Here is a 17,865-nt window from a genome sequence, read left to right as displayed (position 1 = left end):
AATGAAGATCTTGAAAGATTTGACTTATTTTTTGATAATGCCAATAACCATTGCACTTAAATGATAAGAATATGCTTTTGAAAAATCAGGAAACTGTAATATTAAGATGTTTTATATGCTTCACAGAAAGACAACAAGATAATATTTTTTTGTAAGTTTATACATTTATATTTATTAGAAACAAACATTTACTCTTGCCTGTTTTTTATCTATAGAGTCGAATCCAGCAATTTTGTTTCCCTTTGTGTCAATCAAGGAACCCATAGGTTCACAAGTGATGACATCACATGTCTGTTTTGGCAAAGGTAGCAACTGTCGAACTTTGTCAATACTTTCTGACCGCTTGTCTCCTAGCTCTTTCTAAAAAAAAAAAAGAGGGAGAAAAGAGAAGTGAACAGAAATTACGATGAAGGCAAAGTTACCCAGAAGGAAGTTCCTTATGAAACATTTCCTTTTAGATAGCTACAAGGCTCTTTAACTTTGAACATGTTCTATGGTGCAGCTCTCATTTAGAGTGGTGAGTATGTTTCAGTTCTTCATTTTTAGTAGGGAACAGAACACACAAAAAGGCACCCTTGTTACACAACATTATAGTGCTGAGATGACAAAAATCCTGGGTAGCAATTGTAATCAGAAGTCAGGAGCTGCAGCACCGAACACATTCTCGAATGCAGGGTCAGACCACAAGGTAACTGTTGATTATTTTATTGTATGGTCATCAGATATATTGATTTTTTTTCCTATGCTGTTTATTTGCAGTTTATTTCAAAGACTGTGTTAGTGGTTGGTAAAATAAATCAGATTTAGAAATATCAATACAAATTATTTTTCACCTGCATGTGCCAGTCCAAGCACAAATTTATCCTAAATTTAATGTTGGCATTTTGGTTAGATACTTGGCAATGCATTTCTAAAGTTCCTTTAAAAATTAAACATGTTTTATGAATATAAGTTTTTTAAAAGAAAAATCATCTAGCTATGTGCTTTCTACTTTTGTGTACTAGTGAGCTAAGGTAAAGCAAATAGCGAAATAATCACATTAAATTAACTTGATTGTTACAACCTAAGTGCCCATCTGTAGATGAGTGGATCAAAAAACTGTGGTACATTTACACAATGGAATACTATGTAGCAGAAAGAAAGAAGGAACTCCTACCATTTGCAACAACATGGATGGAACTAGAGAGAATTATGCTTAGTGAAATAAGCCAGGCAAAGAAAGAAAAATACCATATGATATCACCTAATACAGGAAACTAAAGAACAACACAAACAAAGGAACTAAATAGAACAAAGAGCAGAATAGCAGTCAATAGGGGGGAGGGGAGAGGGAGAGAAGGGGGATAAGTAAGGGAAGGGTTTAATTAAAGAGCCTGTATAAAAGACTCATGGACATAGACAACAGGGAGGGATATGATTGCGGGAGAGGGGGTGGGCTGGGTGGGGGAGAGAAATTGGGGGAAAAGGGGACAACTGTAATTGAAAAACCAAAAAAAAAAAAAAAAAAAAAAAAAATTAACTTGAATGCAACAAATAACATTTAACTTAATGAGTAGTAAATTACATAAAATGTGCTAAATATCAAACCCATAAACAATTTGAGGTCATAATATAAGCAGGTCACAAACTTACCTTTAATTTCTTTACTAAATTCATGTATGCGCGTTTGTTCTCTTCAGATCCCCCTGGGGATGCATTCGATAGATCAGAGGCTAACGTTCCATTGATTAAAACACCCAGCATGTCAAGAACTGTTGTAAATAATTCACTAAGAGGGGACAGAAAATAATTATTTTCACCTTAAAGCAAAACCAAGATACTCTGAGAATTTTTATCTAAAACACAGAATTTTTAATGGTACCTAAAAGATGCGGCAGACTTTGCCATCAGTATATCAAGGTAAAGGTGAAACAATGAGTACATACTTGTTAGTGTGCATGTCCACAGTTCCGGAAGTGATGATCTGAAGGAGGAGGAGCGCCCAGTCTGTTGTCCACTGGGTGCTCCTCTGCACCGTGTCAAACATTCCTCCCACCTAGCACATAAAAAATACAATTAAAAAATCTGCATTGTGTTAAAGAGAAAAATATCAACCCATCACTTTAGCCAAGTTTTGATTAATTAAAAAAAAAGAAAGGAAGGAGCACCTAAGTGCAGGCATATAATCAATAAGAATTACAGTTGACCCTTGAAAATGCAGAGGACTAGGAACAATGACCTTCCTCTTAGTAGAAAATCCACCTATAACTACTATTATACACCAGTATAATTAGTTTTCTTTTATTTCTGAATTTTAAAGGATACCCAGTTTTATGATGAAATTTTAGTCTGAGTACATCAAAATCACATAATGTGATTATCTACAACTTTGCATTGTCAATAACTATTGAATCTAAGCCTGTTGTCATAAGAACACTTGGAAATATCCAGTAACCCAAAAGTAATGATGAGCAGGAGGCTTGGCTCTTAGTCAACTCATTCACATGTGGGAATTAAGTTAAAATCAACTGCCAAATATCAGGCAAGCCATCCTCCGGAGTAGCCTTCATCTGGTTTATCCAGTGGGAAAGAAAAATTCAAAGGAATGTTGAATGGATGAGGAAATTTTAAATTTCTGTAAACCTTCCATGCAGGGTGTTTTTATGATTAATTTGATGGAAAGTTTGATAACATTGACTTGTCATTTTAATATGGTTTTTAAAGAAGTCTAGTAAAGGTTAATATTTATCTGAAAATAATAGTCCTCTAAGACCTCCTCTGAGCAGACACCAAAAAGGAGAGATTCTCTGGGCAGGGGTTGCAGATGGCAAATCAATGCCTAAAAAATTCTGATTGCTGTCCTGAGCCCATGACCAGACCAGACAGCCAGGAAAACAGACAGACAGATAGGAAGGAGTTACAGAGAGCAAACAGAAGACAGCCTCTCCCCTCTCCTTGTAACAAGAACTTGTGACCACTGGAGAAGTGGGAAGCTATTTTAGATGAGTTTAACGCAGGAAAATACCAGAAATGTCTTACCAAATTTAGGCGGAGTTGCAAGGCTTCGTGCATCATCTGCCGTGCTTTTATGTCATCTTGGTATCGTTCTTCTCTCCAATTACTTAAGATCTAAGTTAGACAATACATTTTTTAAAACCCGAAAACTTGTTTCCCTTGTTAAAATAATTCTTTTTCATATTTAAAGTTAAACTGAGCTTTTCACTGACAGTTAAAAATAACTTTGTAGTTGAACAAATTAGCAAATACTCAAACTCTTCTCCCCTTCCACCATGCAGACAGAAATTGGGCTATCTCTTCGTCATTATGTTTCTAGGAGGGAGAAGAGAAATCTATTCTAATTATCCACTGACAAGTCTTAAAAAATGTTTTAGAAGACCATCAAGTTAAACATTACCAAAAATAAAACTTATTTTTTAAATACAGTTGACCTTTGGAAAACATGCTTTGAACTGTGGAGATCCACTTTTATGTGGATTTTTCAATAAATATACTGTCAGCTCTTCGTAAACCTGGGTTCCACATCTGAGAAACTATATTTTTGATCGGAGGCTGGAAGTTCGTGGATTGAAGGGATGACTGTAATGTGCTCTTCTATGCCATTTTATATAAGGGCCCTGAGCACCCTCGGATTTTGGTTTCTGAGGCAGGTCCTGGAACCAATCCCCTGTGGATACCGAAGGACCACTGAAGTCTCAGGAAGGCATAAGTTATATAGGTTTTTGATTGTATGGTAGTTGGTGCCCCTAAACCCCATGTTATTCAAGCGTCAAGTGCACATCATTTCCTTGATCTTATGAAGTACTGGACAGATAAAAATTACATTTTATATCAAGACTGGGTTATATTTCTAGAAATATGTTGTGAACCCTGGCAAATGTATTATTTTGGTGTCCTACTGAAGTAAAATTTTGCTATTTTACAGACTTGTTTTCCTTATAAAGATTATATATATGTACTATTTTGAAAAATATGACAATGTGGACATCAGTCAAGTGGCATATCAATTTATATAGTGAGTGTTTCTTCACTGATTCAGATTAATGTTGGGAAAGGGAAGGTTTTCTTAAGAAAGGCCACAAGTGGGCAAACTCCCCAGAATCAGATGGCATGAGCAAAAAATAACACTTCCCCAAAAGTCCATGCTGCCATGCTCTTGATACATGGTGTTAAATAATGAGTATCATCTTCAAGGAGTTGAAATGAGTCACATGCAAAAGTAACCCAGCCCCAACAGATGACCTGTAAGTATACAGGATGGTAAGAGAGAAATACTTCCCACATCTCCCAAGGCTGACTTAAGGGTGCAAGACAGTTAACAAAGCACACAGTTGTCATGGAGCTTACATTCAAGGAGCAGGACAAATAATAATAAATCAGGTGTAACAAGTGATATAAACCAGGACAAGGGAATGGAGAATGATCATAGTCCTATTTTTAGAGTGATCATGGAGGGCCTCCTGAAGGAGGTGACATCTGAGAAGAGACCTGATGAAGTGAAGGAGATGACCATACTCGTATCTGAGAGGAAAGCCTTCCAGGTGAAGGGAAGAAAAGATGCAAAGGCACTGCAAGAGAATTTGCTTGGCAAGTTCCAGGAACAGCAAAGTAGCCACTATGAAGAGAGTGGGGTGAGCAAAGCCATGACTGGTAGGAAACAAGGCAAAAGGGAGAGCCAGTGCCAAACCACATAAGGCCTTATAAGCCTAGACTTCGATTTTTATTCTAGGTGTAGTAAGAATCATTTCAGCATTTTGGATACCAAAAAATATGTGATTCACACTCAAGAAGGATCGCTCTGGTTGCTGTGCAGAGAACAGATTTGTCATATCCAAACGCAGGAGACAATGGGAGAAGCAAGAAAGTATCATGTTTATCTAGTACCATTCAAAGGGAAAACGATGTCATAGAACCACGGCACCACAGGGGGGCTCCACTGGGCTCTGTAGCAGGATAAAACTCCCAAAGGACCAATCTAACCACTCTGCTCCATTCCATAATCTCCAGTTTCTAATGTGGTCATTAGTTTCCTGTGATAAAGAGAATGCAAGTGCCAGGGGAACTGTGGCTGGTGGAAAGGCAAAGTCCACATACTTTATAAACGAACCAGAAATGCCTTTTGACTTATAAATGAGTATCTTGTGCACTTGACTAGCATTAGTGTGGCACTGGCAGTAAAATAAAATTTGAGTTTTGAATCTACAGAGCTCAAGCCAAGACCTTGCCTGATATGCAGAAGCCAGTTAGGACCTGGAGCTCTATTTCTGTCTTACTGCCATGCCAACTGTGACTGGACTGCTCCAGAACTTCTCCCTTGACCCAGGGTCAAAAGAGGAACAGATATGCCAGTTTTGTGTAATGTAGAAATTTTACTTTCATAGTCTGTAGATTTTATCCAATGCATAATTAATATAAAATTGTTCATCTTAGCCCTGGCTGGTGTGGCTCAGCGGATTGAGTGCCAGCTTGCAAACCAAACGGTCACTGGTTCGATTCCCAGTCAGGGCACATGCCTGGGTTAAGGGCCAGGTCCCTGGTTGGGGGCGTGTGAGAGGCAACCACACACTGATGTTTCTCTGCCTTTCTTTCTCCCTTCCTTCCCCTGTCTCTAAAAATAAACAAATAAAATCTTTAAAATTGTTAATCTTGTAGTGACTAGAATGCCAGGTAGGAGAATATGGAATGGATTATGCCTCCCTGCATCTAATCAAATCATGGTATGTCCTTATTAGTTTAATGTCAGTGTTTGAAAGGAAAACAAACTAATGCCATTAGAAAAATACTTGCCTTGCTTAATTCTCTACTATGCTTTACCTGATTAACTTGATTCTGGAGAGATGTTAGGAGGCCTTCTCGTTGTTCATCTTGTCCCTTAAGGCAGGTAAGGACCAGTGAGAGGAATGGTTGTTGACTCAAAAGAGACATACTGCAAAGGAAGTGACAACAGCAGACCTAGTTAGAAAGAATGGATTACTTCCTGGGCAACACTGATTTCTTGCCCTTGGATTATTGATTCTATTTATTTTACTATTAGAAAATGGAGAGTTAAATTAGATCTCTACTGATTATATTAAAAGCCACTGTAATGCTTCTAAACAATTTCATAATGAAGGCATTCCCCAAACTAGCATTTATTTATACTGCAAATGCGTGTGTAAGCAGGGTGGGTGCGTGGAGAGGAGGATTTGTATTTTATATCAGTAAGCTGCATTTAAAATACACATCAGAAGCAATATCACTTTATACACAGAATAAAATTAAAAATTTTAAAATTCCTCTCACACAAAACTCTTATTTTAGGGTCCAGGCCTATCCAACTGTTGTGCTTGCTTTATTTTTTAGCACATTTCTCAAGACCAAAGAGTGGAGCTTTTATTGGTAGAACTAAGATTAGCCCCTAGGTCGGAGGACCCTCAAACAGAGTGCTTCCTGGTGACCTGCAGTGCGCCGTCCCACCACCCCCACAGGCTCGACTTGTAAAGGGGTTTGAGACATTTGGTAAAAATGCTACTAAGATTTCTTCAATTATTAGAGACCAGCTAATAAGTCATACTGATAAACTAATTGCTACACTGGAAAGAAAGACTTAAAATGATAGCGAGGCCAAAATACTTCAATTTGCTTCATTTTGTATCAGCAGAGCTGAGAGAGATTGGGTTGGGAAGGGCCATTTTCAAACTTTCAATATCTTGTCCATGCCACGTGAGGCGATGTACATACAAACCCCCATTAGCTAATAAGCTTTGGGAATTAAGCTGAGTCATCTGGTTGGTTATTTAATGATGGCAAACGTGACAAAACAATCAGGCAACAAACAAAATACATTCAAAGGCAGGTATCTACCAAATGTACTGGACTTCAGAGTGCAGGCTCCGAAGCCAGACCACCTGGGTTTAAACCCCAGCTTTATAATTCCTTAGCTGTGTGCCTTAAGAAATTAACTGAACCTTTCAGTGCATCAACTTCTTCATGTGTAAAAAGGATATAATGAGAGCACCTACTGAATGTTTTCTGTGAGACTGTATAAGTTCGTATGTATGAAATAAATTTTATACAGGGGTTGGCATTTTGTAAAAGCTCTATAAATGGCAGCTATAAAAATATTATTAATAGGGGAAAAGAAACCTATATGTTCAAATTTTTTTTAAATAGAAGAAATCATCATTATTTCCCCTTATGCTATGGTGGTAAATTCATCACGTTTTCACATCTGAGTGTGGTTTTAGACTTCCTCAGTAGCATAGTCAGTTTCCAAATACAATTATTTGAGATCTTTTCTAGAGCATAAAATAAATTAAGAAAACATTAAATTTTGTGGCTTATAACTTTTAATATCTAATCTAGAACAAGAGCCTTAAATGCTAAAAATATCAGTAACCATTTCAGGGGCAATAAGACAGAACTAGAAATAATTCTGTGTATTTTAAACATAAATATCAAATAAAAAAATGAAAAGTAATTAAAAGTAGAATACAGGGACCAAGTGGATCTCCAGCTCTGATTCAGTAGGTATGCATCGGCAGCCGTCCGTCTCGAGAGACGATGGTGTAGCTTCTTAAGAGTCCATCTGCACCGCCGAGAATGGCTGTGCAGTCCGACTCGGGAGTGACACGGTATCTGTCTCCTCCCGTGTTGAATCGACATCTTGCGATGACGCTGGAGTGTCCTCTCCAGTGAAGCTGAAGCTACAGAGCCTGGGCAGGGTGATATGGAGGGTCTGCTGTTGCCCATGCAGCAGACCCCCCCTCTCTTCGCAGCTGAAGGGTCCAAGGGAAAGACAGAGTCAATACAGCTTGGCTTCAGGTGCGCCGCAGGAGTTGCCGGTGTTGACTACAACGTCAAACCGCCTTAGGGACTCCAGCTCCGGATTTTCTGTCGGGGTTTACTCCCTTAGCCTTTCCCCTGAAGAGGTATGCCGCAAGGCAGCGGAGGTTTTTTGGAGTCAGAGTTTTCCTTCTCTGATGTGCCCTGACTGGAAGATCGAACCAGCGACACTTAGCTCGCAGGCTGACGCTCAATCCACTGAGCCAAACCAGCCAGGGCTCAGTAGGTATGCAGTAGGGTTCAGATAAGAAGTCAATATTTTTAATACTTCAGCAGTGATTTGAATATGTAGGCAGAATTGAGAACTTGTGTCGTAAATATTATAAACTGGAACTTTTTAGAAACAGTCCTTGCCTAACAAAATATTCTCAATTTCATTTAAGAAGAAAATTTCATGACTTGGGGTTCAGTGATCATGTATGTTTTCAGAATGCAAGATTTTCTTCTTCAGAATCTTATATAAAGAGACACACCTCCCAGCCATACCTTTTCTGTTTTTGTCTGTCTCTTTCTTTTTTGGAAGAAGAACCCAAGTGCTGTCCCTTCTCCAGCTCTTCCCCAGCAGCTTTCAACACTCGTCCTTGCACAGAGGTCGGCAGTCTGGCAATCAGGGGGGCCACCAGCCATACGCCCCTCCGTTCAGAGGAACTGGAATCAGAAACATGTGTTATACCCAAGGAGGCATTCTTTTGCTCTGCTTTCACAGTTATAACAGAAATTCCAATGTAAAACATTTATGCACAAGACATACTGATTATTCTAAAATTTCCCTTTCATTTCTATACTATTGTGTCTCTTGTCAAATACCAGATATTTGCACACACTTCCACTCATGCTTATAGAAGGCAATAATAGATGGGGTCCTGGGAAGATACTATAACTAATCTTTTTTTTTTTAATCTACAAAAGTGTTTTTTCATGATTCTGGCTCTCTGATTAGTAACAGTCCTTTTGTTCAACAAGCAATACACTTTTTTGTGATGGTTAAAATATGAAATGTTCTCATATGTTTAAGCATACTGATAACCAGTTTTTCAAGTTTTAGAATTCACTCGCTATACTTTACACCAAAATGATGAAATACAAGTTAATCTGTCTTTCATGATTATCATTTGTGAAAAACTGTCAATTAATAAAGAAGGCAGAAAAAGTGTTTGCTATATCAAGAATATACCACAAACCAGAGCAGCCTCAGGGGACACTGAGGATATTAATCCATCCTGAATATGTGATTTGTGGTTCCAAGATGTCTGGGTCTGATAAACTTAATATTTAGAACACTAAAATATCATCCACTCTGCAGTATTATCCTTTAACATATTATTAAAGAATGACAATTGACACAAGTAATTATTTTCTTCTCATTCTTGCAGCTTCATGAAAAAAAAATATATTATGCAAATAAAACACCCTGTTACATGTGAAAAATGAACAACAGACTAAAAAACTACAGGAGAAATACCTTAGAAATGTCTTTATTCCATTTTGTCTCGTGCTACCGGTATCAGTGCTTCCGATCCCGTTTGGGTTGAAGAGGCCCATACCAGAATTAGAAGAGTTATTGTTCAAGTCGGCAGACTGCTGGAATACCTCTATTGTTGCCTTTGCAATATTGTCCAGTAAGTTGTTCATTTCAGCCACCGAACCAGAGCCCTGGTATCAGACATAAGAAAATTAGCACAAAGACTTTTTACTTGATCCTCAAACATCAAGTCTGCTTTTTAGATATACTCACAGGATCCTTCAAGCACTGTTTAATCATTAACTGAAGTTCTAGCCAGGACTGCCTTAGTGTCCACTGCTCAAGATTCTGGGGAAAAAGGAAATAATAAGGTGTTAGGAATATTAAGCATGTCTTAAAATATATGAGTCCTTGCAGTATTCCGTATCACAAGGAAGAGTAGAATAACAACATACAATAAAGGAATCTATAAGCATCCTTTGTTTTTCAACAGTGTGTGTTAAGCACTTCACTTTTACAAAAGACCTACATTACTTCTGCTTTTGCTAACAGAAAGAAATCTGAAGAGGGTGGAAATAGTATGCAGTGCCTGCTATGCAGCAAGCTGTGATAAGAGGCAGCAGGCACCCCGAGCAGCAAGAGGGGCCCTGTTAACCGCCTTCCCTGGGAACCACACTCAGCATCTCAGCACTGAGTCATCATGACTTTGAACCATGCCTGTGAGCATCTGTGCTATATCTTGATTTACTTTGCATATTTGGTAATAAGATGTACCTTCAAGTATCAGAAAAAACCTAAGAGAGCTTGTAAGAGCGCTACACTTAGCATAAAACTGATGTAATTAAATTTGAGCATTTCAGTCATAGTGAATGAAATAAAGATGTGTGTGCATTAAATTTGGATCTGGAATGCTCGAAAATTTTTCCATATAAATTAAGTACTTGCTTCTTCACTTTTTACCATGTTTGCTTACAAAAGGTTTCTCAGAAATACCACTTTCAGATAGTGGGTACATGGATCAAAAGGCTTCCAAGTCTATTCACATATTCACTGTAAACACAAAGAAATTAATAGCAACATTAAAATAATGTTCCCCACGTAGCTGGGCACTAGAAATAACTAAGATAAACATGTCTTCTGTCAAAATTTATCTAATCAACTCTTATTCCAAAATGATTTCAGTCATTTCTGAGTAAGACATTTAACACAGTCCCTCCACAAAGCTTATTGTTCATGCAAATAAGTAGACTTAAAGTATCAGTATTTATGTAATGATTGCACATAATTTGCAGTATCTACCTACAGCTAGCAAGCAATAAAGTGTGGCAATAACACAGAAAACTGGGGTAATAAAAATCTGAATTGAATTAGTTGAGAAGAATTAATTAGCAATGATAAAAAGAAAGCATAATTTTTGTTTTAACTACAAAGAATGTGTCAAGTGACAGAAACGTGACCTTTATCATCGCTCACCTGCAGAATACGCTTAATGTGCTGCCTTTGCAGGTTGTCCCCCTCAGGACATTCCTTGATGCCGTGAGGATAACAAATAAGCTGCAATAGTTTCTGTGCTTGCATATTTGAAAGCACAGGGTCCAGTATGAGCTCTTTGTCTGTGCATAATCTTTCAGGTTCTTTTAAACAATGTTCTCCTACCCATTCCTAAAAATAATACAGCAGTTAGACTGGTAGGCACAGGCTTTCTATATGCCTATGTAATTGTACTAAGTTCATGGTACACAATGGAATATAAAGCAGACAGGAATCTTCCAATTAATAAAATATTACACACAAAATGGTGACAAAAGTTTTAAAAACAAAATTTCTAGTATTTTAACTTCTTAAAAATACAAAGTTAAACCTTTGCTAAAGAAAATTTTAAAACACAGATATGTAAAAAATGTAAAGGAAAGAAAAGAAAACTAAGGAAAGTAAGAAAAATATTGATATGTGTTTTCAATTGGAAAAAGTGTTATTGCTCTAGGAACTGTTCTTTAATCAGTATTTTTTAACTTGCTATATAAGGGCAATGAGTCTATATCACAATATGTCATTTTTATGGAATGCATTATACTATATTTTACTGAATAGAACATAGCATAATATTCAAAAATTATCTCCCTTATTGATATTATAATGCATTTTACTATTATAAATAAATATTTGTGCACAACTATTCTCTGTATAATTATTTTCTTAGGATAATTTCAGAAAAGTGCAATTGCTGGGTCAAGAAATATAGCAAAAATTTAAGGCTATTGATGCATATAGCTAATTGACCTCTGGAGAGTTTCTACCGATTTAAATTCCTATCACTTTTTCGTCATAATTTTTTTCAAGGGAAAACTCTTACACTAAATGGTAAGAAATCATAAACTGTCCCCGAGCCCCATTTGAACACAGATCTGTTTCAAATGAAACCTGCTTCTTAACCACTACACCAGTGGCTCAGTGCTGGGTGTCCATTAAAATCACCCAAGGAGGCTGTTAAAATTCGAAAGCTCAGGCCCTACAACAAATCAACTAAGTCAATCTTAGGTAGTGAGACCAAATATCAGTCTTTTCATTAAGGCATAAAAAAAATTTTTTTTAACTCCTCAGGTAATTATGTGTTCTCACAGCTGGGAACCAATACACAACTCAATACCATCTTAATACCTATATAACTATTTAGCTAGCTTTTACCATAGTTACAATACCCCTTAATAAAAATATGACCCTATCAACATTAGGAATGTGAAAAAGAGTATATATAGTATGCCATGATTCTTTCAATAAGAAAACAAAAAAAATGATGTGAAAAGTTAAACAAGAAAATAATAAAACTGATCATCTAAGGCAGGGAGAGATAAAGGGTAGAAGGGATAAGGGAGAGAGAACTCATCACTGAGTACACCTTTTTGTACAGTTGACCTGTGAAAGCATGTTATTCTAAAGACAGAGCTGGGGGAAGAAAGAAATCTAAACTGAATGTAAACAGGAACAAATAAAATCAATTCTATTTCAAGTACCATATACACACTGAAGAAAAAATTTAAATGACTTTTAACACAATACTGTAAACACTTAGGGAAGAACTATAGACAAATCTTCAAATCCTTTTAGTAGGCTTGTTTTTCCTAGTGGTATGGGTATAGCAATTCTGAAACTATTACAGGTATACTGTAGAATTAAGCAAATGAGTAAATGGGTTAATGTTACTGGGAGTAGGTGTTCTTACTGTGGAAGAAGGAAATATTAATACGGATGTGGGAACACAAAGAACTTTGTGGGGTTAAAATGGAATTAAACATATCAGTATGAACTCGTGGTTTACCCACACATTTATGTATGTAGATGTTTTTTTCTTAGCTCTGTCTGCTGAAAGGGCCTGGAAGCAATGAACACACATGGCCCCATGGCAATGAACACACACAGTGCCCTGATCTTGGTTTTTAAATACCATCCTTGACTAAATAGGACCAGGGTTCTTTGGAGGAATGAGTAATTACAGGTCTGGGACAGGGAAAGTACAAAAGGTGACAAAGTTTTTTAAAAAAGAAAGAAAGATAAAGACATGTCCAAATAACATGAGAGACAACATGAAAATATTTCCACTAGAAAAATATGGGACAATTTGAACATGAAAATAACTAAGGACAATAAATTATAACTCATGTGGAAAATAAATAAATATAAATAAAAGAAAAAAAATGTAAGGGTAGGCTCTTCCTTAGGGAAGAATGAGAGAGTTTGATGAAAATATTTGCTTTGTCTTAAAGTGTCTCCCAAAGGCTGATTATTAATTGCAAGGGAAAAAATAATTATACAGTAGAGAAATCATACAATGGAGACATCTTGATCAAAATTAACATCACCAATGAGGTGTAAATGGACATCATGTGCCTTCAGATGTGATTACCTGAGAACACATTACTTCTGTAGTATCTTGGCCAGGAATGCATAATCTGAAGCTAATCTACAGGAAACTTCAGACAAATCCAACATAATTGGGACAATTGACAAAATTGGAATGTGGCCTATAGGTGAGAAAAAATTACTGTACCAATGCTAAATTTCCTGATATTTTTAAACTGCATTTTGCTTATGTTAATAAATACTCAAGTATTAAAAGGAAAAAAGAATAATGTATGCCAACTACCCTCAAATGGTTCAGAAAAAAAAATTTTTAAGTATATGCACCACATTTACACACACATATAAAATTACAAAGCAAATGTGGCAAGATGTAAAAATTAGTGAGTCTGTATAAAGGATATATTATTAGAGTTCTTTATTATTATTATAACTTTTCAGCAAATTTGAAATTATTTCAAAACAAGGTTAGCAGGAGGAAAAAAAGGTCCACCTATGTACAAGTTTCGTATAATAGTGAGAATCTCTCTAAAAGGACAGTTACATATTCAAAGTTAAAGGCTAATACCTGTTGACAGATAGTCCTCAGTACATATCTAGCATATTCTCTTAAATTGGCAGTTTCAATAGAAATGCTTTTCCCACATGACTTTGAATTTTGTGAGGCAGTCCAGATATCATCAGCATTCCCATCGCGCCGTAAACTCCTCATGGTGAAGTCATCGTTCTTTAAAGAGTTGACATTGTTATTGCCAATTTTGGCATCTCCTAAACAACAGAATCAAAAAAGCAAAATCACACAAGTTCAAAATATTGCCAGGTATTTGAAAAGTAAACGAGGCAAGCTTTTGGGGACTTAAAGTAGGTGAATGTATCATTATTGCATAGTTTGTTCAGCAATGAAGAGAATGGATCAAGAGAATAAATGCAAGAACCCAAAAAAGTTTCATTAGACATGGGAAAAGAGCAAGTTCAAGACTCAATCTTTATTTGTTTATAGAATTAAGTATGCTTTCACCAAACTTAGAAAGGCCATTACAGATCACACTTAATAATCACAGAACATTGATTTCACCAATATTTCAAGCATGAATGTATTCAAATTCATTTGACTTGTAGACAAGGAAAAAATGGGTTACTCACCCTTCAAGATGTCCCTTTTCCATTTCTTCTCTTACAATGACTTATTTTCTATCCATAGGTCAAGAGAAAAGTTTTGCCTTAGCCCACCTTACTATCAACTTCTTGACAAGAGAGATTTATTTCCCTGGGAATGGAAAAGGGCAATGCATACTAAGGAAGCCCTGGAAAAATAGGGCATTCATTGAATAACCCGTGTCTTTCACTTTCCTCTCCATAAAGACCAAATTAGAAAACTTCATCTCATCAATCTCTAATACACTAAACTAAAAATGAAACTAAGGGAAGTGTTTTTCTTATTAAAAAAAAAAGTTCTGGGAGAAAAACAGCAGAGTGATTGAATATCTAGAAATAAGAAACCTTCTCTAACTGTGAAAGACAAATAACTACCATATTTTGAAGGTGAGAGAATAAATAGTTTGCTAATAAAGACTGCCAGCTGACACAGAGCCTTCCAACTTTTGTCTTTTAACCCCACAGGAGTATAAGCCCTCGAGAGAAAATGTCCTGGAACCAACAACAAATGCGTTTACAAGAGGCCCTCACTGCCTCACTCTGAGTGCAACCAAGCCCAGGTCAGTGCAGAAGTCTTTCAAAACCCACAGGTCAACCAAGAAAAAGTTTTGACTCTGCTGAAAAAATCTGAAAAATCAGAACTGCTTACTGAATATTTACTTAGAGAATCATTAAAAGGTTGAGAAGAATAAAAATATATTTCAATTCACCAATATGCTACTATATATTATCATACATTTCTCATTAAAATATACAAGAACTACCAATTTCACTTCACCCACGGAAGTTTATTTAATTCAACAGAGTTCTTTAGGAGCTGAAAGAAAGGACATATTCTATATATATCAAAATTTAGCATGCTTTCTCCTAACTTTGGTAATACAAATAATTATTTTTACACCTTTAAGTGAAACTAGTATAGAAATTAGAAACCAAATTCCATAAAACAGTCCTATTTTCCTAACTCAAATTAGATCCTGATGGGCAGGACTTGAGAAAACATCAGTTAGGACATGTGAGATAGATAAATTAAAACTTCTGCAAAAATAAAAACAAGGGAACAAGCATCTCTGCTAGTCCCAGACTAGGAGAGTCTCAGATCAATTTAAACATCTGCATGACTTGGAGGCTCTGCCAGAACTTTCTGCCTTCATACAGACACTGGAACAGTGTTCAGAGACAGCCTGGCCCAAGGCTCTGCTGACTCAACCTGCTCATTCCTGACTTCTCAGACCTGAAGAACTTTCCCACACTTAGAAAGCTGTAGAATCTACCAAGAACTGAGGCCAATTAACAAAAGGTTAAGGAGAAACAATCAAAGAAAAATGAATTGGTGATTATGCATATTAACTATGGTTATTTGGGTATTTAAAGAGGTTGGCGAATTTTACTTGGAATCAAACCAGTCATTCAAATCAAAGGGGCAATGTCTAAATTACACTCATTTTGGTTTCTGCCATTAAAATGTCTTTCACTTATGCAGGTACACGTCCAACATTAGTTTATGGAAAATCTATTTAGTTTCTCTGATGAGAATTAGATACCACAGTAAGAAAGGGAGTCCTGATTTAAAGGTCTCTACTTTTATTTATTAAACAGAATTGCCCAGCCGTATTTCCTTCCAAATATCAGAGGGTGGAAATTTTACTTATATCAATCATATCAATGATCATTTAATGCGGCTGTATAAACTATAAGCTCCTGAGCTCAGAGGAGGCTGTATCCTTCCGTATGACTCTTTTTCTTTATACTACAAAATTCATGGGTGTTTAATAGGAACATTATATACATGTAGATATATATGTGTGTATACATGCAGATATTTTAAAATGAACTTTGAATCATTTGTTTTATGAGAATCCTATTTTCCTTACTTGTCATCACCAAATAACACTTCCTAAGTAGGAGTATAAACGGATAGGGTATATCCTCAAACATGTTCTTTAAGATTCATCAAAGACAATTCTTATCCATGCAAGTTAATTTCTGCTCTAATCAAAGGGAGCTCCTTCAGAACATAGGAGATAACCTTTGTGTAGTGAAGGCCAAAAGAGGGAATTAGACAATGTGAATTCAAGACTTCCCAATCATTCGTAAACTGATATACAAAATAAACATGTCTTAAGGTATTGTACTGCAGGTGAACAGAAAAGGCAGCACTACCATTCCAGGTGGATATATACCAATAAGAATAAAAAAGACATCTGTCTTCGGCATTATGAATTATATGGAAAAAGTTGTGATATCTAATATTGATATATCAGTAATTTCAATCTCAATGCAATTAGTACCTGATTGATAAAAAAGCCCTATAGTACAAAGATATAAACTTGTTCAGGATCACAATGGAAACAGAAACACTAAGATTAAAACCCAGGTTTTCTGGTGTTTTACTCCTGGAATATAACATAAAATTTAAACCTTTGGTTGGGTCATCAAGTCTTCTGTGTCCATCACAAAGTGAGACTTATGCCAAAAACATGAAGGCAAAACCCAGGAGGTGGGAAGATCTACATTACATCAGAATGAGATAGCATGCAGTTAAAACACCACCAAAAAAGGATACCATATTTAAATTTCACCCACATTATAGGAAGGGTCAGACTTCTCAGAATCCAATTATACCTGGACTTGGGAAAAACCAACTCTTTTTTTCCAGGAGAACAACAGCAGCAACAAAAGCATTTCTAATAATATTAAATAGAGTTAAACTTCTGGTGGTTAGCCAAGCTTAGTACCAGGATAGTCTTACCAAGCATCATAATTGCTTTTAAAACAGCAAACACTGCTCCCACTTCGATGCTGTTGTGAGCAGCAGCTAAGAGGTGTCTATCACAAGATGATCTTATTCCGGGGAAAGGTTTGCCTATGACAACAACAACAAACCTTTAACATCTCATCACCATCATTAACAGTCCTTTGTAACTGTTTATAGTTAGAAGGGCTTTTCATTGTTAGACTGTAGGTGCTTAATTGCCATTAGCTACCTTTAATTGATGCTTCATGGATTTACTAAGAAACACTGCCAGTACTCCTTACTCAACCTTCTCATTTTAATTATTAAAATAATGTCTTTGCTCCTTAGAGATGTGTCAGAAACATTAGTAGGATTTTCATCCACTAATGCTGACACACATACACACACACACACACACACACACACACACACGCACGCACGCCCGCCCGCCCCCTGGTATGGAAATGATCTTTAGGAACACTAACATCCCTAGCTTACCTTTTTCCTTTTACTTGAGTAAAAGAGTACATGAATCACCATGGCCCTAAGCTGCTATGGTGTGGTTCATAACTAACATGCATATTATGTTACAGGATTACGCTGCCCACCAGCTTGGTTTGGCCTAAGAGCAAAAGTATTTTTATTGTTTATTAATGCTGGATTTGAGTTTCTCAATACATCCTGATATTACATAAGCGGATGGTGCAGACAGCCCTCTCAATGGTGTCACTGCACCCCTGCGTCACCCTGGAGCAGGCCCACCGGAGGCAGGAAGGAAATTACAGAATGGATGGCCTGCTTGGTCTTTAGAACCTATAGCTCCCAGTGAACGTGT

The 17,865-nt window shown here is 36.6% G+C and overlaps 1 protein-coding gene across 1 annotated transcript in view; it reads right to left on the bottom strand.

Moving 5' to 3' along the window:
* The window catches only part of MED12L (mediator complex subunit 12L), a 310,414-nt gene that overhangs the window by 44,267 nt on the left and 248,282 nt on the right, over positions 1-17,865 (bottom strand). The window contains exons 24-34 of the mRNA XM_090275855.1: positions 17,046-17,159; positions 13,707-13,906; positions 10,757-10,945; positions 9,557-9,631; positions 9,284-9,474; positions 8,308-8,469; positions 5,812-5,923; positions 3,019-3,108; positions 1,926-2,035; positions 1,633-1,768; positions 199-360 (exon numbers count right to left, since the gene is read on the bottom strand). Coding sequence (XP_090131981.1) covers positions 199-360; positions 1,633-1,768; positions 1,926-2,035; positions 3,019-3,108; positions 5,812-5,923; positions 8,308-8,469; positions 9,284-9,474; positions 9,557-9,631; positions 10,757-10,945; positions 13,707-13,906; positions 17,046-17,159 — 1,541 coding nt within the window. The remainder of the gene's footprint in view (positions 1-198; positions 361-1,632; positions 1,769-1,925; positions 2,036-3,018; positions 3,109-5,811; positions 5,924-8,307; positions 8,470-9,283; positions 9,475-9,556; positions 9,632-10,756; positions 10,946-13,706; positions 13,907-17,045; positions 17,160-17,865) is intronic.

The sequence above is a fragment of the Furipterus horrens genome, unplaced genomic scaffold (assembly GCF_987537825.1).
Source record: "Furipterus horrens unplaced genomic scaffold, mFurHor1.1.pri manual_scaffold_1, whole genome shotgun sequence".
Taxonomy (NCBI): Eukaryota; Metazoa; Chordata; class Mammalia; order Chiroptera; family Furipteridae; genus Furipterus; species Furipterus horrens.
The sequence above is the reverse complement of the archived record's forward strand: the minus strand, read 5'-3'. Positions and strand labels throughout refer to the sequence as shown.